The sequence below is a fragment of the Podarcis vaucheri genome, assembly GCF_965113315.1.
Source record: "Podarcis vaucheri genome assembly, chromosome: 15".
Taxonomy (NCBI): Eukaryota; Metazoa; Chordata; class Lepidosauria; order Squamata; family Lacertidae; genus Podarcis; species Podarcis vaucheri.
In genome coordinates this window covers 35,786,952-35,809,708 of record NC_138753.1, presented here as the reverse complement: position 1 = coordinate 35,809,708, position 22,757 = coordinate 35,786,952, and the positions used below count along the sequence as shown (strand labels likewise).

Genomic DNA, 22,757 nt, shown 5'->3' with positions numbered 1-22,757 from the left:
ATGGTGAAGTGTTTCTCCCATCCCTTACTGTTTTTTAGCTAATCTGAGCTGATTTCTGGGCAGCTGTCAGGTGGCAGTCCAGGGCGACATGGTAGGGTCTAGGACAGCCGAATTGCAAAGCTTTTCAATAAATGATTCATTCGGTTCCCCAACTGCTCCCTGCCTTTTTCCGCTTTCCTTTTAGCCACTCATCCTCCCACCCTCAACCATTTCCAAACTTTTTCTCCTCCCATGGTGGGTGTCTGGGGCAAGGGCTCCAACATGAGCAGTAGATGAAACAGATATAACATCTCTCCAGATGTTTGCATGCATTATGTCTGGTTTAAATGTGTGCAAATTATTTGTTCACTGTGACTTAACCGTATTGGATTCTTGTTCTCTGTTTGTTCGCTCCCTGTCTGGTCTCTTTACAACACTCTGGGCCTGGAGCCATGGAGTATTATAAAGAGATCCTGTTTTGACGAGTGTAATGGACAGTTGAGGTTCAGCAATGCCTGTGTTTGTTAGAGTGGCAATGAGATAATGGGGAACATTTACAATAACAACTCTGTGTCTGTGTGTGCAATATGTACTCGGGCGCTACTTGCTGAAAAGTAGTGTGGTGTTTCTGTTGGCACTTAGAAAGATCCTGGGCTTCCCCTCTCACTCCAATTCCACTGTATTTGCTGATACTTTTCATATTGGGCTTTGGGACAGAAAGTCGACATTAAAGAAGTTATGTGTTAATAGTTTAACTTTCTGCTTAACACAAACAACGCCTGATTCTTTTATGCATTGTTTTGGGGCTCACCAATTCACAAAGTTCTTATTTGGCTCATTTGCACATTGACCTTTCCTTGAGATGGCTTTCTTTTCAAAATTGCCTAATGTTTTGCCTGAAACTACCTAACATCTGACAGAGGCAAGTTGTTGTTTTTTATGTGTCCATTAAAAAAATGTACCCAGAACTTTGGACAATGTTACTTAAGCATGAAGGCCCATTGATAAGTGTTCTGCTGCTGAAAAGATGTTCTCGGGAATAGTGTATGATATTACATTAGTAGCAGCAATGTGGAAGATCTTCTGATTCTTGGTTACTATAAATATTTTCTCTAACCGGTTTTGAAATGAAGTCCATCAGATATTAAGCCAGAATTTCATGCATGGGCTAGTTCTGTGGTTATGGGTGGGCTTCTTGCCTGCCCTGCTCTTGCACATGGGATTGTACAATTTGCAACTGAGCACCTGTTATTCCAAGGAACAGGGCTCTTGCCTATAATACTTGGCTGAAATGCAATACTGGAGATAAACACACATCTATGGTAATCTGTAAGGCAGGGATGGGGAATCTGTGGCCCTCTATATGTTGTTAGACTCCATCTACCATCAGCCCCAGCTGGCATGGCCAACTGTCAGGGATGGTGGGGGTTGGAGTCCAGCAGGACATTGAAATGACACAGGTTCCTTGTCACTGCTGTAGGAGAAATGGTTAATAATTACTAACAATATGATTAGATTTCCTCTTGTACTAGCCCTTTGCTACGAAGGGCACAGTCTCTTTGATTTAGTGTAACTACTGATGGAGGTTCATCGGATGATTTGCAGTTAAATAAAGCCTTGGATCCAGATTTGATACTTCTTTTTTGCTACTTGTTTTAGATGAAGGCAGACTACAGATGTGTATATTTAAATGCTATTTCATCATGCTGATATATGAGGAAGCACAGTCTCACTGACTCATTGTGTTCATAAAACTGATACACATTTATAGATAGAATAAGGCAGTCTTTCTCCATAAGCCTTTGTGAATGAGATGCCATTTAACTAGGTTGGATTGTGCCTGCTGAAAAAAGACTGCAGGTTACACCAAGTGTTAATGGGCTGAAGAAACAATGGGTGCTCATCTTTTGGAAATGTAAAACCTGAAAAAACCTGTGCGGAGAATCAGGCCAGAATCTGTCTATGTATATCATTAAACTGCCGTTTAGGTGTGTAATCCCTATGTATCAAATAAGAAGAACTGGATGGCTGTTTAGCTGATAATTTCCTCTGCTGCTAGCATGTGGCGTTAGAAAGCTTGTCACCCAAATCATACATACATTCACTTAGAGGTGAGTTCTCTTGTTTATAATGGAGCTGCCACATTATATGTGTTTAGAATTGTAGGTGAATGTATTTAAATTGTGTTGGTTGAATGCCTTAATTTATTTCCTAGCCTTTTGCAAAGAGCTAGATTAATAGCTAAGCGAATGAATAAAGACCAAAAAATACTCGAGGACATCAGAATTTTGGCCAAGGAAGATTTTGTGGGCTTAGCTGACAGTTGAGTGCTTTCAGACTTGAGTAGTCAACAGTACAAGTGTCTGTAGGAAGTTTCAGTGAGCATTGCTCACAAGGTTGTACTGAGGACCTTGAACCAGGCCTGATAGGGAAGAAGACAGCCTTACAGGTACATTGGACCAAGACCATTTAGTATCGTGATCTACCTTATACTGTGTGAGCCAGTCTTTACAAATGGAACTATTTGGTATCATTGTGAGGGTGCTGGTTTCTGGCATGTAGAGCCATTCTTTATTGCTATGATAAATAGTATAAATAGATAATAATGTTAAAAATAGCAACTAAGATGGTACCTCTGGAATGCATTCTTTTGTTACTGGAGAATAAATGGTGGAATTGCTTTCCTACATCTATCGATCCATCTAATTTGGTATTTCTTGTAAATTGGGCCAAGAAACTAGTGGCAGTATTAGAAACTGAGATATGAAAGCTAAGCGCTAAATGGCACCTTAAATCTAGGTTATAGGCGTAACAACGGAATGTCTAGGCACACCTTTATATAACATGAATACAAAGCTGAAAATGAATGAACTGCAGCTAAAATATTATGTTCATTTTTCACATGGTCTAGCCCACCCCCCTAATATTCTTAAGAGGGTCTCTTTTCCAGTCTTCAGAGAGTAGCTGGAAATGAGAAGGCAGAAAAAGGTCCTCCTTTCCTTCCACTCTGCAGTTTTAATCTGAAATCTTAGGCGCAGTACTGCGCCCAGAGCTCAGAAACTACTTGCGCTAATGAAATTCCCTGTTGCAAAATGTGCCTAGAACACTAGGAGTTTTGAACACTGAATAGTGGTATGGCATCAGGGAGCCTTATGACTGACTCTTGCAGTTGGATTTATAGTATGCATTGGGACCTTCATATTAATTGAAGCTTGGCTTTGGCATTGGAGGCCCTTGGGTGGGAAGGTGGTTTAATGCAGCCACTGCAGCTTGAATATGTCCCCCACTGATGAGTAGTATAGCTGAAACCCTTAAAATGAGAAGTGATACTGATTAGATACAGTGACACTGGGATGGAGAATATATCCCTTTGGTGGAAATATGTCCCTTATCCCAGCTCAGTAGTGGAGCTTTCATCAACAGAATGCCTTCCAGGTATTTTGGACTATCAGCTTCTGCCAACAAGACTGTGTTGGCTGGGGCTGTTTGGCATTGTAGTCTGAAATGTCTGGAAGGCATCAGATTGGTAAAGGCAAAGGTTATAGAAGTATCATTGAATAATCTGGTGTGTCTCAGTGATAAGATGACTGGAACTGGGTCTTTAGTGATAGAAGATAGGACCTGGAAGTTATCAACAACTATTGCCAGGGTAAGACTGTCTTTGAATAAAGGTGTTGTCTTCACACACAGACAAAGAAAACGTAAAATAAAAGCCTCAGTGTGTCACCTTTTACCTCTAGATTCCATTTTTATGAGAGACTTCCATTTGGGATTTGATCAGATTGGATAGTGAGGCAACAGGGCCCTCCTAGCTATAATTATTCTTTCCAGGTTGCCCAGTCAAAAAAGATGGATGTTGTGTCAGATAGATTATTTGTTGGGCAGTGTGAGCATGTTAACAGGGAAGTAAGCCCCACTATATTCAGTGGGAATTGCTCCTTAGGAATTCATAGTGCTTCCCATTTGAAAATTGCCATGATGTGTTGATGCTTTTCATAGGGTGTGTGAGTTGGAGGATCTAGGCTACTTTTACTCTCCCAAAGTTCTTCACTATAGTGTTCTTCATAAAGCAATCAAGGAGAAATGTGCACAGTGTGCAGGGCATGGCCTTTGCACAAAGATGCATGTTCACATATTGGCAGTCACGGCTTTTCTCTAGTTCATTGCCAGAGCTAGCGCACACTCCCTGCTTGTATTGTTTGTAACATTGCCAAAGATTCCTAGGGAATATTTTAACTAGCAACTTCTTTTGTCTCTGCTGGTTCCCAGCAGATCTGTCTGGAAGTCTCTAGATCACAATCTTGGGAGATACCAGAGGAAATGTGACGCAAAGCATAACTTAATGAATATCAGCAGATGGAGCCAAAAGGTCCACACAAAGGATGGAATGGAGGGGAGCCCTGTCTTGTGCATGCTTGGTGGATAAAATGTTGTCTGTTGCATTGTCGTCAGTTTACAAGCTGGAAACTAGAAAACCACAAGAGCACAATTTATATGCTCTGTCTTTCCTTTTTGACGTTGCAGCCTGGGATATGTTTCCTTAGCTTCATTGGACCTGATTTTTTTAAACTAATAAGAACAACAACAATATAACTTTATTAGGTATATCTGCACTTCTACAGTCAAAATTGGAGCAACTAGATAGAATTGGAAGAATGGAAGAGCACTTAGTGCAGGGCAGTTCAGCCCTTTATAGACAAAGCTACAGATCTCCGGTCACAATACGATACAAGCAGAAAGTAGAGGCATGGATATCAGGGGACCCTTGGAGCCAAATGGCTGCAGATGACTCAGGCAGGCAAAGCTACATACAAGCTATAGGGAAAAGCATCCTCAGTATCCCTAGCTAGTCTCACCTGGTAGGAGAGTTCTTAACAATCCCAAATATGGTGAGCAAAACGTACCTACTGAGTCTTCCCCAGAGATTTTTTTTCTGGAGCCAAAACCTCTATCCCAAATCATCAGGTCACTTGTTTTTGGCAGTGCCTGGTGTCTAGAGTCCTCTTTTTAGTATCTGCTGTTTTCTTTTTAAAGGGAATTGATTAGGACCTTGGGTGGGTCTCAAAAGGCTAGGCTTTAGGACAGAGCTTTCCAAATGGTGTGTCACGACACGTTAGTGTGAACGCTCCCCGTGCTCCTCCCGGGGCTAGAAAGGGAGTGAGCAGCCCGCCAGTTTGCTAGTAAAACAGAATTACTACATCACAAAATGATGTATGTCTAAAAACTGTGTCACCAACATGAAAAGTTTGGAAAGCTCTGCTTTAGGAGGTGCTGGGTGCTGGCCAGTTTTACACCATGAGGGATGAAAGCCACTGCTATACTGTGAAACAAGACTGTTCATTCTTCTAATCAAGAGTGCTATGTTTGCATGTAGGACTCTATCTACAGGACATTTCATCAGTCCCAGATTTAACCACAGAGATCAATTTGCCTTTCCTGACTCAAACTCATTAAAAACTAAACTAAACTGGTTTTCTGTACTCAGCTGGATTGGCCTTGAGGTCAATCCTGGTGTGTAATAAAAGGGACTAAACTGTTTCTATGTTCCCCTTTGCAATAGCCTTGGGCACCTGAATCTATTGGGTATTTCCCCACAATTCCTGGTAAGTGCCATTGACAATAAACATTGTGCTGTGGTTTAGAATGGCCTCTCAAGAGGAGTCCATAGTACAGTACAGGGGAAAAAGCTGTGCCACTGACAATGCAGTCCTTTGCATGTCAGCTCAGTGGAGTTTATTCCCAACTGTATGTACAGGGCCGCAGCCCATTATATAACATATAATAAAACCAAACTCGGAACCAGTAGAACTGGCCAGTCATGATGTAAACATTTCCAACTCTCCCAATAGCAGTTCACACTAGGCTGCCCTTCCAGAAAATATTCTCCTGCTTATCCTGGCTATGGGACAGGGGTGTCTCCATATAATAGCTTGTCTCTTTTTTTCAATATTTCACTTTTTTTTGGGGGGGGGAGGTGGATTGATTGCAAGTTTCTAATCGGCTTCCGCAAACTGTTTGTTGTTGTTGTTTTCTTTCTGTTTCTTTCTCCTCTCCTTCCTCCTTTTTTACTTTTAACCAAACCAAAACCATTACATTACTCAATTAAAAATGGCACCTGTGTTAAATTGGGTCACCATGACAGCCGGAGAACCTGCTTCTGGCCAGCAAATGCAAAGGAGCGGCGGTGAAGTTGGCAGACTTCGGCTTGGCGATTGAGGTGCAAGGAGACCAGCAGGCCTGGTTTGGTGAGTGCCGGACGGAGTTGCTCCCCTCCCCCTTTCTCAGTTTGCTTTGCTGACTCAGGAGCTGTGCAAACTCACATGTTGGCAATTTTTGCTCCCCCCCCCCCCAGGCTTTGCAGGCACTCCTGGCTATCTCTCTCCTGAAGTTCTACGCAAAGAAGCTTATGGCAAACCTGTGGATATCTGGGCATGTGGTAAGGCTCTGCTCTTCCACAGGGTAGTACAATCATGACATTGCAATGGGGGTTTCCAATATGACCTGTTACTCAATAAAAGTACCATCCAGCTACAGTTCAACTTTCACAATCCAGAAAAGGCCTGTCACAAGCAGAGAACTGATAAGCTACAGAAGATGGGTCTTTAGAGAAAGTAGCCCTGGGTATAGATTTTCAGATCTGGGACCACCTTTAGCCCAAACATTTGCTTATTCCTTGTTCTTATCAACAGGCACTTTGATTTATATTCTGCCTCATTTTTAGAACTGTCAGGGTGGCTCACAGCATAATAAAACACCACAGTACTAAAACCAACAAAACTACTAAAAACTGGATTAGGAGGAAAGTCACTTTAATTTTTTGCCATTAATAATAATAATAATGCTGGTGTGAACCAGTTGCAGCTCCAGTGGTCTAGAAAAGGTCTTCAGCCTTTTCAGACGTGGGGCACACCTTGACCCAAACATGCATATGGGACCTCATTTCTTGATTTCTCCCTTTATAGTACTTTTGTTGTGGCCCACATTAAATCTGACTGTGACCCAGTAGTCGGTTTTTCTGACCCAACAGGTGGAAGACCAATGCACTGGATGACTCGGTCATCTCAGTTGCTTTACCTCAAATATGGGGTTGCTGAGTTTCTCCACACACTTTTTATCCCTCTCCCCGTTACTTTTCTATTAATTTTGTAGCAACAGCTATCAGTGCAAGTGAGAGAGGTAGCCTAACACTTTAATCAAACTAATAAGCAGTGGGGTAGACCATTTCCGATGTGACGATCCTGTATTAAATGTGAATAGCCCTTCTTTTTTTAAAGTGGTGCCCTCAGAGCCCAAAAGCATTGTCTTTCCTTCAGAGAGGCCTTGGTGGGTCCTTGACTCCTAGCATAGGATGGTTGTTCTCATAACTGAACCCTTCTATTTGTATTAGATCGGATTTTATAGGTATTATTTTGTAGGTATTAGTTGGCTGACAGTCTTGCTTTCAGAAGGATACATTTACAAGACAGTCTCAACCTGTACTTGGGGAATGCAGAGGTGCCAGGAGCACAAAGGCAGAGAATTGGTATTTACATAGATTGTGACCGCCCTGATAGCATCATGAGCACAGATCATCATGAATGCAGAATAGAAAGGACATTGAAAGGGACTCCTGCTGTAGCACTGGCAAGGTCTTACACTAGGTAGCAACCAGAGGATTCTCATGTACTTTATCTGTACGCCCTTGAAACTACTATGCAACTGAACCCAGGAAGCTGCCTTATGCCAAGTCAGGCTATTTGCCCATATAGCTCAAGGATGGATAAACTGTATCCCTCCAGATGTTGTTGGATTCCTTCAGCCCCAGCTGGCATGGCCAATGGCTAGAATTGTAGTCCCAACACACTGGAATGGGTTCCTCATCCCAGATTTAGCTCATCCCTTTTAGTTTTTGACTGGTAGCAGCTCTGTAGATTTTCAGACAGGAGCCTTTCCCAGCTGTCTGTCTGGAGAAGCTAGGGATTGTACCTGGGTTCTTCTGCAAGCAATGCATCTGCTCTAGCCCTGGATGTCAGTCACTGAAGAACCTTGGAGACCATTGCTAGCCCATACCAAACTGAGGGCTACACCCTTTCCTTCCACTACACAGGCTTCTCTGTAAGTTGGGCATCAGGATGAGAAGATTCAGGATTCCAGTTACAGATAGGTAGCCGTGTTGGTCTGCCATAGTCAAAATAAAAAATTCCTTCCAATAGCACCTTAAAGACCAACTAAAGATTCAGGATTGTATAACTTTGTTTTCAAACAGGGGAAATGTGTATATTTCCACTTTTCCTTCCTCCTATTCCACTGTGCCAGAATGGTAAGAATATGCAATGCAGGGTTTAGGTCCACTTGATTTTAAATTTGCTGCTCTCCCCTGTTTTCTCCTAGGTGTTATTCTATACATCTTATTGGTTGGGTATCCACCTTTCTGGGATGAGGATCAGCACAAGCTGTACCAACAGATTAAGGCTGGAGCCTACGATGTGAGTAGTGGTTCCATTCTTTCTGTTTTTCATTACATTGTTGACATGATGCTCCTCATGGCACAATCCTCTTCATAGGCATTAATCTCATGGGAACCAAAGGAGCAGAGCAACACGCTAGGAGTCACATGCACTCTTGTTTTAAGGCTGTTTCCTCTAACAGAAGCTAGGAACACTTGCATTTCTTTCTGATGCCTCTGAGCCAGTATGCTTTGAAATTGTGTATTGTGTAAAAAGTACACTTCATGCCTACTCCTCTAAGGGCTTCCCACGGGTCAGATAAACCAGATTATGGGACCAATTTGATATGGGGGAATCTGGGCAACCCTGGAACCCTTCCTGATGCATTTGGCTGCTTTAGGGTTTTGAAAATAAATGCTAGCCTGTTGGATGGTAGCGTTCTCCTTCTTTGATACTGATGTGTCCTCGACCATAACCTTTGTGTAATGCCTTCTAATCCTCAGTTTCCTTCTCCTGAGTGGGACACAGTCACTCCCGAAGCAAAAAACCTCATAAACCAGATGTTAACCATCAATCCAGCAAAGAGAATCACAGCTCACGAAGCTCTAAAACATCCATGGGTCTGTGTAAGTGTCACTGATGCCCCTGTCTTGTTGATAACCAACATTCACCTACTCGTTCAGGGCTGAATAGTTAAGAGGCTCTGAAGTCATCTTATTTAATTTCCTTAGAGATCTCAGTATGCCTTCTAAGGCTGCATATGGTAGCAAAAAAAAAAATGATGAGGATTGTAAGTAATATGGGGTGCTTTGACAGATGCCCAGCATTGTCTATAGCAGGGATGGGGAACCTGTGGCCCTCTGAATGTTGTTGGACTCCCAACTTCCATCAGCCGCAAGCAGCATGGCTGGCCCAATGGTCAGGGACAGTGGAGATGGAATGCAACAACTGTTGAAGGGTAGCAGCTTCCTGATCTGTAAGATGCTTCCATGGGTGGACCTGTTCTGGGCAAAGGTTCTATATCAACTTCAGCTGTAAAATTGCACATCAGGTTTGATATCTGACTCCCAACTTTTGAATATACTTTGGCAAGTTGGCCAAAAGAGCTACATATAGCAGCCACAGGATCCAGATCCTCAATAGATATAATAGCCTGGTTTTTTTTTGACAGAACTGCCATTGTCCAGCAGATCCAGACTGCATCACAGTTATGTGCACAGGCCTTAATTTCATACAGAATCACACATACAAGAGCCATGTAGGTGTGTCTGAGAGGTTCTGTGGGAATTAAACTCCAGTGCATATCTCAATATGCTCTTCCCTACGTTTTTGCTAGTTTCCCCCTTTTCCTTCCTATATTTATGTCCTGGCTTTGCGAACATTGACCTCTATTTTACTTTTACATTTTTTCCACAGCAACGTTCAACAGTGGCCTCCATGATGCACAGACAGGAAACCGTAGAGTGTCTGAAAAAGTTCAATGCCAGAAGGAAGCTCAAGGTAAGAACAGGAGTGTATTATAGACTCCGGATAAACATGAGAACGGAAACTTTCAGGGGTGTCCCTTGCTGAATTACTTTTGTAAGACCTTTTAAGAGGAGGGCCATAGCTCAGTGGTAGAACATTGGCTTTGCATGCAGAAGGTACCAGGTTCAGTTCTTGGCATCTTTAGGGCTGGGAAAGACTCCTTGCTTGAAAACCTGGAGAAGTGCCGCCAGTCAGTGTGGACAATACTGAGCCGGGTGAATCATTGGCCTAACTCGGTATGAGGCAACTTCCTATGAAACAAGAAATAAACTACCAACTCACCCAAACTGAGGTCGAAACTACAGTCTGAAATAATATTTTTGTTTAGAAGGTGGGTGCATCATGCTTTCTGTGCTAAGCTCCACGAAACCAGACTAGTCCAGTATCTTGTTCCCAAAGTGGCCAACCTCCCAGTGACGTTTGCTCAAGGGCATACTGCCTCTCTGACCTGGAAACTGCATATAGCCATCTTAACTAGTAGCCACTGGTAACTTTATGCTGCATCATTTTGTCTCGTCCCCTTTCAAAGCCTTCCAAGTTGGCAACCATCTCTACAAGTTATGGTGGTGAATTATCACATGATATGTTCTCAGATGGGTGGCGCTGTGGCTTAAACCACAAAGCCTAGCACTTGCCGATCAGAGGGTCGGCGGTTTGAATCCCCGCAACAGGGTGAGCTCCCATTGCTCGGTCCCTGCTCCTGCCAACCTAGTAGTTCAAAAGCATGTCAAAGTAGATAAATAGCTACCGCCCCGGCGGGAAGGTAAACGGCGGTTCTGTGCGCTGCTCTGGTTCGCCAGAAGCGGCTTAGTCATGCTGGCCACATGACCCAGAAGCTGTACGCTGGCTCCCTCGGCCAATAAAGCGAGATGAGCGCCGCAACCCCAGAGTCGGTCACGTCTGGACCTAATGGTCAGGGGTCCCTTTACCTTTACCTTTTATGTTCTCAGATATGGGGGAACTTAAAAATGCGATGGAATACACACCAGTGTGAATTTTTAGTCTCAGAGTGGTTCTTAGAGACCTGAAAGTCCTTCAGCATTTTACACAGACTTTTATGCTAAGGCAGGATTATTCCTAGCCGGACCCATCTAATAGATTGAACAACTCAGACCTATCACTGCCACTTTAGAAATGAGGATGGAGGACTTAGAAAATTACTTTTGCTCCTCTTGCATTGCATAGTCTAGGTTTACACAGACATACTTTATTCTTTCCCCATTCTATAACTGACTGGTATGCAAAAAACAGTTTGGGAACAAGCAGTTATGGCAAAATTAACTTATTATTTAAGGAGCAGGCAAGGGAAACAAAGAAAAGATTAGTTTACAAAAAATTGGATAGACTATTCAGCATAGCAGATCTAGAGGGTACATCTCTAATGTGTGTTACGCTTTTTCATTTCCCTGAGATGTTAAAGTTGATTTGGAAATTAATAATTTGGAAAAGTGGGTAAAACATTGTTTTCTGAGATACAGTGTATTTAAGTATTGGATTTCTATAATGATTAGATATAAAATAAAATTATTTGCTGTTTGTATATGTTTATAACTGGCTGTTGCATTCATTTTTCCTATAAGTAATGTATTGCTATTTGTGGTAACAACAACAACAACAACAACAAAAACAACAACAACAACAACCTATTTACCCTTCTCGCACTCCCCCCCAACCTTTTCATCTGTGATACGTTTTCTTAAAAAGCGCTTAAAAATTATTTTTTAAAAATTCTTTCTGACTTGCCCCCAACATCTTTTTTTAATTTCTCTTTTAGGGTGCAATTCTTACCACTATGCTGGCAACGAGAAACTTTTCAGGTGAGAGATTTGCTTTGCTTAATGAAGAGAAAAGAAACCTATTCACACTTCAGCAGTTTCCATTTCCCTTTAAATTTGTTTATTTATTTAACTAACTCGCACACCTTCTAACTGAGGCAGTCTTCAGATGGGTCCTCACAGGTGCAACGACTGTCAAAGCTGCTCCACTAATATAGATTTTGTTCATTAACCTTGGTCTTGGTGTGTGACATTCGTTCTCCTCTTTCTCGTATCCTGGTGCTCTCTGGCATGGCAGTATTGTGATGCGGAAAGTTGTATGTCGGGACCAGGAATGGAACACAAAACTATTTTCATTGACTGGATGTCAAGTCCATCTCTGCACATGAAGCCAAGATGAGAGAAAGGAAGTGTGTTCTGGAATGCCCTCCTCATACACGCTTTCTTCCAAGAACTCTGACTAGCTTCCTTTTGACCTCTGTACTTGTCCCCCACTGCCATTCCCCTCCTCTGCGAAAGCCTTAACAACACAATCAGTCAAAGCGGTTTGATTTAGTGCTGCATATTCCGGATCCCTGGATGATTCCAGATGACCTATTTATTGAACATTCATCCTCATCTGTTTGCAGGGAGATTAGACCACGAGGGCTATTTAAAGAGCATTCATTCTGATTGTTTGTGAAGAGGTTAGATGATGCAAGTCCCACATTTCCCAGTGCATTTTCATGTCACTTTCCGTATTGCAAGTGATCCAGTCTTTTCAGAAGTGTTGTTCCACGACACCTCAAAGTCAGCTTTGGATTTGCTTGTATGCGATTGAATACCACCTGAAAATAGAGACTGTCTGGAAGCAGCCCCTGTTCTTGCAGAAATGCAGGTTTCCCAGGATTTCTGGATCTATCTCTGCCCCCCACCCCCTGTATTTTCTACTCAGGGCTGTGCCATTTCAGGAGGGAGCCAATCCCCATTTCTCTTGTCTTTTAGGCTACGTGTAATTATCCTTCAGGATCACTTGTTTTTCTAGGTCTTAAGAAGTACAAAAAGTAATCATAACAAATGCTCTCAAAATACACAACTTGATTGCAATTTAATATATTCTTCATATGTATCAAAGAGCTCGCTTTCAGGCTTTGTCGCAAATCTTGCCTGCTGCCCCCACTCCAATGAAATGTCTTTGATCCTGCCTCTGAGATCTGAAATGGTATTCCTGCTACTTCCATATTTTCTCAGTTGCATTTTTTTAATAAAAAAAAATTCTAGGTAATATAATAGTAGATCGGACACTACAAAGGCACAAGTGTTGAGCTGTTGCATATTAACACTTCTGGTTTGGTTTTCCTTAAAATGCAGGGGTACTGTGTGTCTCCCCACCCCCCACCCCCATGGTATTTCCTGTTTTGGTTGATGCTCATCATCAGATCAATCAGAGAGGCTTCTAAAAAAGCAAAGTGCTGATCCCAGGGGAGAGGAACTGCTGTCCCTGGTTAGAAAAGTTACCATCAGCTTCTGCGTTTTAAAAGAGAAAAGAGGGTGTATGATGGCTGAGTAGATTCCTCAAGCAAGAATCCACCCACTCACACTGTTTCTCCTTCCTCACTTTCCTGCAGGGCTTCCTTTCCCATCATTGTCCATGGGCCTAATCAAGACTCCATGGATTTATAGCAAAGAATGACAGAATCCACATTCCACAACTAGGAAATCCAAATTCCGCAAGCATGAAAGAAACACACATTTCCTAATACTATATCTGTATCTATTGAGAATACTGACTATGGAAGTGTGACCTGTCTGATTCAGAACACAGAATGTATACCTCCTCTTTGTGGAATTTGAAATTTCTGGACAGAAATTGGGTGTTGATGAACAAAGTGGCAAGGAAGAAGCGGCATTTTGAAGGTGTTGAGGAAGAGAAAGGAAAGATGGCCATAGAGTGTTGGGGGGGGTGTGATCTTTGGCAAAAAATAATTCACAGACTACTCACAGAATGTTGATAGCTAGAGGGATTGACAAAATCTCCTGAAATTTTAGCTAGAGTAGCCTGTCTGATCTTCCCAGTTGGAAAGCAGATAAAGTGTACAATGCGTCTGTCTTCTACCACCAACTTTTCCCCTGGAATAATTTTATAACAAGTGCCAAATTCCACAGATTTTATGTAGTTACAGAATTACTGAGTGAACAGTGTCCTAAGCTAGCTCTGAGGCCTCCAGACTTGCCATTTAGGTTCCTATTCCTTGTGTCATTAGCTTCAGAGCAATCGCAGAAGAGAACTCAGAAATGGTATTAATAGCTAATCAATTATTATCATCATAGGGCTTTAATACTCCCAAGAAGCTCAGGAAACCAGCTGCAGAAGCAATGTATGGCTGCCATACGTCTTGTGCCGCATAATGATTTATGACTCTAGCAATTGCAAGCCCAACAGTGAGAATCCTTCTTAAATGTTCCACACACCTTATCATTTCTGCTACTTTTGGTGGCATAGTTTAGTTCTGGTGATAATTATCGCTCTTCCTTTTCTGAACTCGGGATATAAGGATCAATAGCCTCCTAGACTATCTTCCTAGTGTTTACAGAATTGTTTATTGTGTGGTCAGGATACAGTGTCCCCCAGCCTAATACTGCACAGGATGGCATCTCTCCAGAGCAGTGAAACAAGACATATAGGAATAACTCTGGATCACATGGAAAAGACCCATGGATTGTGTAAAGTCAATGCACGTTTGCTACCAATAGTCACGCCTCTTCATCTCAACTTTTAACTCTAATCTTTTTCTGCTTCCTTTGTCTCTTTCCCCTTCTTTATTTCCCCCTCTCTCTTCCTCTCTTTCTCTCTCTCTGTTCCTCTCTAACTCTTTCCCCATCCCTTTCCCTATTTGCTGTCCTTTACTTCTTTGTTTCCCTACCTGGTGCTAACAGTGGGCAGACAGACCACCGCTCCTGCCACAATGTCTGCAGCAGCAGCAGCCTCCGGTGCCACCATGGGTTTGGTGGAGCAAGGTAGATGTGTCCGGAAGAGACTCGCCTCACTTCCCCTTTCTCACTTTGAAATTTGAGCGCATGATGTGTCATTCACCATCACCACCGCATCCCACCCTGTTTTAAGAGTCTGGGGCTACCTTTTGTTGTAACTAGTAGCAAAGTTAAGAGTCAGGGCCACCTGTAAATAATTCCAGAACATTTAATCAGGTTGCAGGAACAGTGTCATGAAAAGGTCATAGGGAAACATATGAAACAACCCATAAGGATTCTGTATGATTGAGATTGGCTGGTGTTAAAATGATTCTGTTATCTCAAAGAGTTAAGCAAGGCAAATATAGGAGACCATTAATGGAAGAGGAGATGCATGCTTTGTGTGGTGGAGGTCATGGTGCTGGAACAGCTTTCAGTTTTCCTATAGGAGTTTTGTGGTTAGGCATTATCTCTATCTCCATCTACACACACACACACACACACACACACACACACACACACACACATTTGTATACATAAATTTATATATACATACACAAATGCTACAAGTGACTGTTAAGAAATATTGTTTAGCAGAGCGATGGGGGAACCTGTGTCTTTCCAGTTGTTGTTGGGCTTCAACTCTCATCAGCTTCAGTCAGCATGACCCAATGGCCAGGGCTGGTGGAAGTTGCAATCCAACAACATCTGGAGGGCCACAGATTCCCCAACCATGATTTAGCACCTATAATGAGCCAAGTGCAGGGAGCTAAGGGAGAAAGAGGACAATTTGCTTCCTGTTGGTCACATTCAACACCTACTTGACTTTTGCCCTAGCATGCTCTGCATGTCCCATGCAAGATACAGATGAAATGCTGCCTGTTTTCTGGCAAGTCACCTTCCCATCAGAAAATACTGTCATTTATCACTGGACTAATCCAGGAATGGGGAATCCTTTGCACCCCATAGGTTGTTGGGCTACAACTCCCATTGTCCCTGAGCATTGGCCATGCTGGTTGGTGCTGATGGGAGCTGGAATCCAACTTATGAAGAGCTGCAGGTTCCCCAACTCTGCTCCAGGCAGTGTTCAGATTATAGAGGAAATTATTGGGGACAGTAGGAACTTAACAAAATCTTCTGACCCTGCATTCCTCCTGTTCCATTTTAGCCAAGACACATGCATAGCCTTTGAAAACATAATCTAAGTAGTACACAGTGCCCCCAGGGGTACTCAAGGGTATGCAGTACCAGCACCTCTTTTTGTTGTTATTAAAAAGTGTGCCACTTCCTGTAACCACTTCATGGCAGGTACCGGCACCTATTTTTCTAGAGAAAAAAGCACTGGTGGTACATCACAAAAAGAATGCTCCTCTTCAAGTAATCTGACTACTGGTTTTAGGTAGGAAGGAGTGCCTTGTGCATGCATGTTTTTGGCCCGAGTGGCACCATTTTATTCATCACAGTCCAAAAGCAGCATGCAAGAGAGTTGTGTGCACTTATCTGACAATTATCCCAAGAAATGAGAGGTCCATTCAGAACGGTCTGTGATGAGACAGAGGCTTCCAGGGTAAGCCTTCATGCCCTAGTGGGAGAAGCCAGTGGTGCTGCGTCCTTTGCTAGTGCCTGGGGTCTGCATGCATATACCTATGCATCAGGTGGGACCAGGGGCTGGGTGCAGAGGATGAACAAAAGCCGCCACACCAGCCCAACCCTTGCCGCCACCACTGGACAGACACGGGACACAGAGGATTTATGGGCTGTGCTGCGCTGTGCCGCCTGCTTGCCCACTAAGGGGGGAGACCGACTGACTAATGCGGCCCTTCTTGGGCGCACCCCCCAATGTTGACTGGGCAGTCATTCAACGAGGGGGGCAGGGGCGTGATGGCAAGGCCAGGCTGGGCTCCGGGGCCCAGAGACCCCCAGTGGCAGGCAGGGTGGGCATCCCTGTGGAGTGGCGGGCACCTGGCTCGCGCCCCTCAAAATCATGTGCCTGGGGCTATGCCCCTCCTAGCCCTACCCATGCTATGCCCCTGGGAGAGGCAACTGCCAGGCTGAAAGCAACCACTCACATACTATTTGGGTCAGTGCAGATCCCTGAGTGACTAAGAAGCACATTTCGCCTGGCCAGCACCACAGGCTGGGCCTCTCCGGGGAGAGCATTCCACAGATGGGGGCCACCACAGAAAAGGCCCATTCTTGTGTTGTCACTCTCCTGGCTTCTTACCTAATAGGCAACCATCAGGAAATGAGAGGCTGCCCTTGCGACCTTTGCAGTGATGCAGTGGTGACCTCATTTCTGGTGGTCTGCCTGCCTGCCAGTTTATCAGCTGGAGACTTCAGGGTGAGAGGTGGTCAACTAGTTTGCCTGGGCAGGGTGAGTAGGAAATGGAGGGTGTCATGATCTTAGCTCAAGTGCAGCTTGAGGAGTCCAGCCCCATCAGTTTTTGGTCAATGAATGTGTAAATAGCACATAATTATTTTCTGCTACAGCAATGAACAGAATTGCACTGGAGTTGTTTAATTGCCTGCAGTGAAGCACCACTACTGGTCCTTAGTCCCATTGGACACGGCAGTACTTTTGGTGCTGGTTCTTTCAAAAGCATAGGCAAAATTTACATGAATTTTGGAATATTGTGCTCTTTGCTTAGTAGGCCATTCACACCAACTGGCCATATGTGCATTCATAATGCTGTAGAAAAGTATATATTCCTGAAATAATAATAAATTTATTATTAAAGCAGGGGTGGGGAATGATCTTTTTATCTCTGACGATTGGACATGCTGGTGAGGGGTGATGGGAGTTGAAGTCCAATAACATCTGGAGGGCCATAGATTCCCCACCCATGATTTAAAGCATTTTTCCTTAAGTTTTTAGTATCTTAACACTGCTCGCTATACCAGTGAGCGAAAGATAGGCACTTTCCCCTGCAGAACTGCAGAACATAGCTGACAGGTACCATAATCTTAAAATATAATTGTGCATAAGTATTCATGAGCCGTAAAAGCACACATTCCTATGCAGCTCTGCACATTCAGTCTTTGGGCCTTGGTAGGATGAAGGAAGTTATACTTTTCCTCTGTAGACATCTGGCAACACTCCACTAAGGGTGATGTTCCTTGCTTGGCATGTAGAAGGAAGCCTCTTATAGATCAGTCATATTGATGACTTAATTCTGTTAACTAGAATAAGGTGTGGTCTAATCATTTTTTCTCTCTCGTGCAAACTTGTCTCACCCTGCTTCTCCCCTTCTTTGTTGCAACCTATAATGAGCGTGTTTTGGTGCCTTCAATAAGATTAGTTATGCTTGGGGAGTGTGGTCCCAGTGTCCACCTGTCCTCAAATGGAAACTAGGTGTGACTATTTATGCCTATTTCTAAGGCAATAATCCCGAGAGGTTGGAGAGCTTCCCATTGCTTTAAATACATTTGATATTGTTTGGGCTTCTCCATATAGTCAATTATATGATTATATAATTGATTGTATCTGCCCTGCATTGACTGTAGGCCTGCAGTTCAAACTTAGATTCTTTTCCTGGCCTTCGACTTGTCTTAGGCTCAGTTGCCCTGTATCTAAAATGGTGGCAATAGCAATCTCTAATTGTTTTGAGAATGGATAGACCAACAATTATGATTAATAATAATAATAATAATAATATGCCATCCATCTGACTGGGTTTCCCCAGCGACTCTGGGCGGCTCCCAACAAAATATTAAAAACACAATAAGACATCGTCGGTTAAAGGGTTGTAAAGCTAAAAAGTGCTACATATATGCTTATTGCTTATTGGTAGTAGGAGAAAAGTATCCAAAGACTTGATGCAGCTCAGGTTACAGGGGAAACTATCAGGATTGCGTGCTCACAGAGCAAGTCTATAGCTGTGAGAACATGTTGCCCTCCATAGCTGCTCAACATGGACAATTCTTGGGGCATGCAGACAAGGGTCCCCTTGACACCTTTTTCATGCCAAGGTTTCTCTCTAGTGAATGTTGGCTCTTTGCTTGTCTTAGCCATTGCCCTGTCTGCACCCCAGCTTTGCCTGCAGGTTGAATGTGGTAAATGGTGCATGAATTTTGTGCAACCCAGGTGCATGCGTCAGGGCCTCTGGCAGTCAGATTTCTTCTCAGAAGATTGACGAGGCTTCTGCTTATGTCGGTGCTGTTGTCGCCACTGCATGTCGGGAAAGTGATTTGCATGGCAGCAGTGGTTGTGATCATTCTCAGCTAATCTAGTCAGTGTCAATGCCACTCCGAAAACCCTCACTAGGATTTCAATGTGAACAAAATTAAATGAAGAAACAGGCGAGAAATTACAGCAGCACACTGTATATCCCATCGGTTTAAGATGTCATCTCTGTTTTTCAACATTGCACTAGAATTCTGTTGTAATGCATTTTGCTCATGGGAACTCACAAAATAATGAAGGGATGGTTTGACAGGTAAATGGTTAAAACTTGGCTATAAAGTGTCAAATCCATCAATGTGGGTGTAAAAGTATATAAAAAGCTGAATAAAATATGTGTTATCAAGAACAGGTTCCAAATGAAGGGAAGGCTGAGTGTAGATTTGGCAAAAGTGATAGATTGCAACTCCTGACACTTTCACATAATACACCAGTGACCCAAGTAGAATTGTGGCCTGACGTTAGCCTTGCTCTGATTTTTCATGCCCATTTTCTCTTTAAAACTCTTCTTGCAAGAGTATATATTGATTTAATTTGGGAAATGGTGACCACTGTCAACACTAACTTATCTGACTCTGTAGCTGCAGTTGGACAATCAAATCCCAGTTTAAGAAGCCAAGATATGCACGAAATCTGTGCACCCTCTCACAGCCCCTTTATGAACATCATTCAGATGGCAGTATATATTCAGGAGTCTTTTTTTGGAGCTGAGCACATAGCTCTGAGAAGATCCAGAAAAGACTTTTTGAGTATGTCTTCTGTTCAGACAAGATCCTTCCACTGGGTAAAGGTCGTACTGCTATTACTTTAGACATATACAAAACTTACACTGTAGTTGCCAGTTAGTAGTAACACCGTTTGTTTCTAATTACAAGTTTAAATGCTTAGTCACAGCAAATTGCACCTGTCATTTCCAAAAGTATAAGATTTTAGGTACCTCAAAGTGCCAAATCTTCCCCTCCTCTTTTTGTGAAAATCCAGACAGAAAGGTTGTTGAGCTTTTTGTGTGTGCAAAATATCAAAAAAGAGAGAAGCTTTTAAGTTATTTCTAAGGAAAATTGCCAAAACCAATACTGCCTACATGGGTTGCCATACATTCGGATTTCCCCGGACATTTCAGTGATTTCTACCCAGAAACTGTTTCCAGTGGCCAATTTCCAGTGATGTCCGGGAAATTCTGGATGTATGACAGCCCTATGCTTGATACTTACCTAGAGGTCATTTTACATGCTGCAGAATTTGTGTACACAAAGAAGTACTGTGGTTTACCTGTATGATAGGTGGATAGACATGTAGCATATCACATGGCAAAGCTGGGGCCTATCACTGCTACCTACAAGCAGATATGCTCAGTAAACTAGTGGAATTCATATTCCTCACACAGTGTGTGTTACACTGTGGGAACATATAGTTCATCCATTAATCTCAGTGGTCCCCAATTCCATTCCTGCCTCCAATTTAATAGCTTGTGCTAAGAGTTAAATTCAAAAGACTATTGTAAAAAAACGGCAGGCAGCAGGCAATTGCTTTTAGCACTGAACGTGATATGATTAGAGGCATAGATCTTCATGATACATCTGGTCAAACAGATTTTGCAGACTACAGAAGCAGTGCAAAAACCTGTATGCCTGAGAACAGGACTAGTAGTGCGATGAGTGTACGTACCATGGGCAACAATGCCTCCTTCAAACTGCCTTTCATTCTCTGAAAAGAACTACTTTCTGTCTACAAACAATAGAAGTTTCTGACACAAAGCTATTTGCCGTGCACATCTGCATGGACTACTGGTTTGAGCATCCTGAATCTACAAATACATGTGACTACCAGAGCAGAGAGAGAGAGTTGTGCCACTCTGGTTGCATTATGCACTTTGGCCATGAGGATAAGTCTGCCCGGCTTATGCTGCCTTCTGTCAGTTGCAATCCATTGCAATCCACTGCCAAATACTAGGCATAACACAGTGGCTAGAATGCCTTTTAGGAAGCCAGAGAGGTAAATGGTTCCTGATCCTTTCCTTTCCCCTTTCTCATCCAGTGCAAGATCCCTTTGCAATAGCCCTCCACCACATCTAGCCATGGTGGATATTGCTAGTACCTATCCATGCTATGATGTTGGCACAGTCCCCAGTACAACAGTATGACACTGCTCTGCCATAGTAATTGCTTACACTCCCTTCTAAATATTAATTTACTGGTGCAGCTGCTAATAGCATCAGGGGGTTGAAGTAAGAGTTTCCCTATTTCAGATAGGACAAAGAAGGCTTCCTTTCAGATTTTCCAAGTATGCTGCGAGGTTGCAACTTCCTAGTTTTGATTCTCATTGGTTGAACAAAAGGCTTAATAGGCAGGTCGTGTGTGTGTGTGTGTGTGTGTGTGTGTGTAGGTGCAAAACTATTCATAGCTCTTCACTCCAGAAAAGCTATAAAAAGATTGAGGAACAAAGCTTTGTTGTGCTCTGAATCACTAGGCATTAATAAACCACAAATTACATTTTAATTATAGACTCTCAGATATTGAAAGCATCGCTGAAGGCAGTCAACATTTTCTACATCCATTGATAAATTATGAAATGTTAAGTCCACTAATAATCAGCCTTAACTGCCTATTAATATGAGACACACAATTCACAACATTGCTTGTACTGAAACCCATAATTTAGAACCAGGATGGCTAACCTGTGGCCTTCTTGATGTTGGACTCCCAAGCTCCCATCCACTCCAGCCAGCATGGCCAGCAGTCAGTGAGGATGGGAGCTGCAGTCCAACAGTATCTGGGGAGACAGCATTAGCTGCTCCTGATCAAGAACATACCAAGTGCTGGAAAAAAACCCATATCTCTCATGGAGACTCCATTTGAGCAGCTCAAAGGTAATGGCATCTATTACAACTAGATCCATGTGAACATTGCATAACAGCCAATAGGCTCCCAATTCTGTGTCAACAATGCTCTCTGTAAAGGAAGGACATCTTCCATGTGTGCTTAATTTACATTATTCTAGTTTCAAAAGTTGCTTTGGCTTGGGACTTTAACTATGATGTGAGAATTGGCACGTGAAGTTAGCAGTATAGTAGAACTGAGGAGGTGAGTTAAAGGGATGGGTAGTGGCATTTGGCGGTTGTAGCTGTTTCACATTCTGTGGCTTTTGTCGGGATTCTGTCATAGAATTCTATGGCTTTGCCACATTCATGGGACTTCATTTTTACTAGAGCTGCATTTTTCCAAACTAATTACAGTGGTACCTCGGGTTACAGACGCTTCAGGTTACTGACGCTTCAGGTTGCAGACTCCGCTAACCTAGAAATAGTACCTCAGGTTAAGAACTTTGCTTCAGGATGAGAACAGAAATCACGCAGCAGTGGCGCGGCAGCGGCGGGAGGCCACATTAGCTAAAGTGGTGCTTCAGGTTAAGAACAGTTTCAGGTTAAGAACGGACCTCCAGAACGAATTAAGTTCTTAACCTGAGATACCACTGTATTACTATAATATAGGCCATTCTTTAGTCCAAAGGGCTGCAGAGAGGCTTGCACATTTTAATACAGCAAACGTAGTTTTGGGAAATTGCTAAAGAGTAGAACTAGTCTGTAGAATCTGGTGTCAGTAAATGGTCATAAAATTCTCTTTGAGGCCATCGAGGAAGCTAGGCAACACTAAATTTATAGCTGCACTTTTCGTTGTGACCCACATATGGCATGCTGAGTTCACCAAGATAGACTGAAAACTTCATGTGCTGTGTGGGTCCCAAATAAACATGGATGAAAGACAGAAGAAAAGTCTTTGTGATGTGAAGAGTTTGGGATTAGATGGGAGACATGAATAGGGACTGTATGTTTTAAGGAAAAAAACGAGACAGTCATGGGGTCACCAAGTCACTTGTGAAGGAAAAAAATGATGTAATGTATTGTCGAGTCCCTTTTCTGACTGT

General features: G+C 42.9%; 1 protein-coding gene across 17 annotated transcripts in view; it reads left to right on the top strand.

The window, feature by feature from the left end:
- The window catches only part of CAMK2B (calcium/calmodulin dependent protein kinase II beta), a 201,372-nt gene that overhangs the window by 135,018 nt on the left and 43,597 nt on the right, over nucleotides 1–22,757 (top strand). For 12 of the 17 annotated variants that reach the window (XM_082200338.1, XM_082200330.1, XM_082200336.1 and 9 more), the window contains exons 7-13: nucleotides 6,122–6,224; nucleotides 6,332–6,415; nucleotides 8,350–8,444; nucleotides 8,909–9,031; nucleotides 9,822–9,905; nucleotides 11,707–11,749; nucleotides 14,624–14,704. In XM_082200338.1, the coding sequence (XP_082056464.1) occupies nucleotides 6,122–6,224; nucleotides 6,332–6,415; nucleotides 8,350–8,444; nucleotides 8,909–9,031; nucleotides 9,822–9,905; nucleotides 11,707–11,749; nucleotides 14,624–14,704 (613 nt within the window). The remainder of the gene's footprint in view (nucleotides 1–6,121; nucleotides 6,225–6,331; nucleotides 6,416–8,349; nucleotides 8,445–8,908; nucleotides 9,032–9,821; nucleotides 9,906–11,706; nucleotides 11,750–14,623; nucleotides 14,705–22,757) is intronic. The other 5 variants (XM_082200335.1, XM_082200334.1, XM_082200341.1 and 2 more) reach the window with 1 other exon arrangement.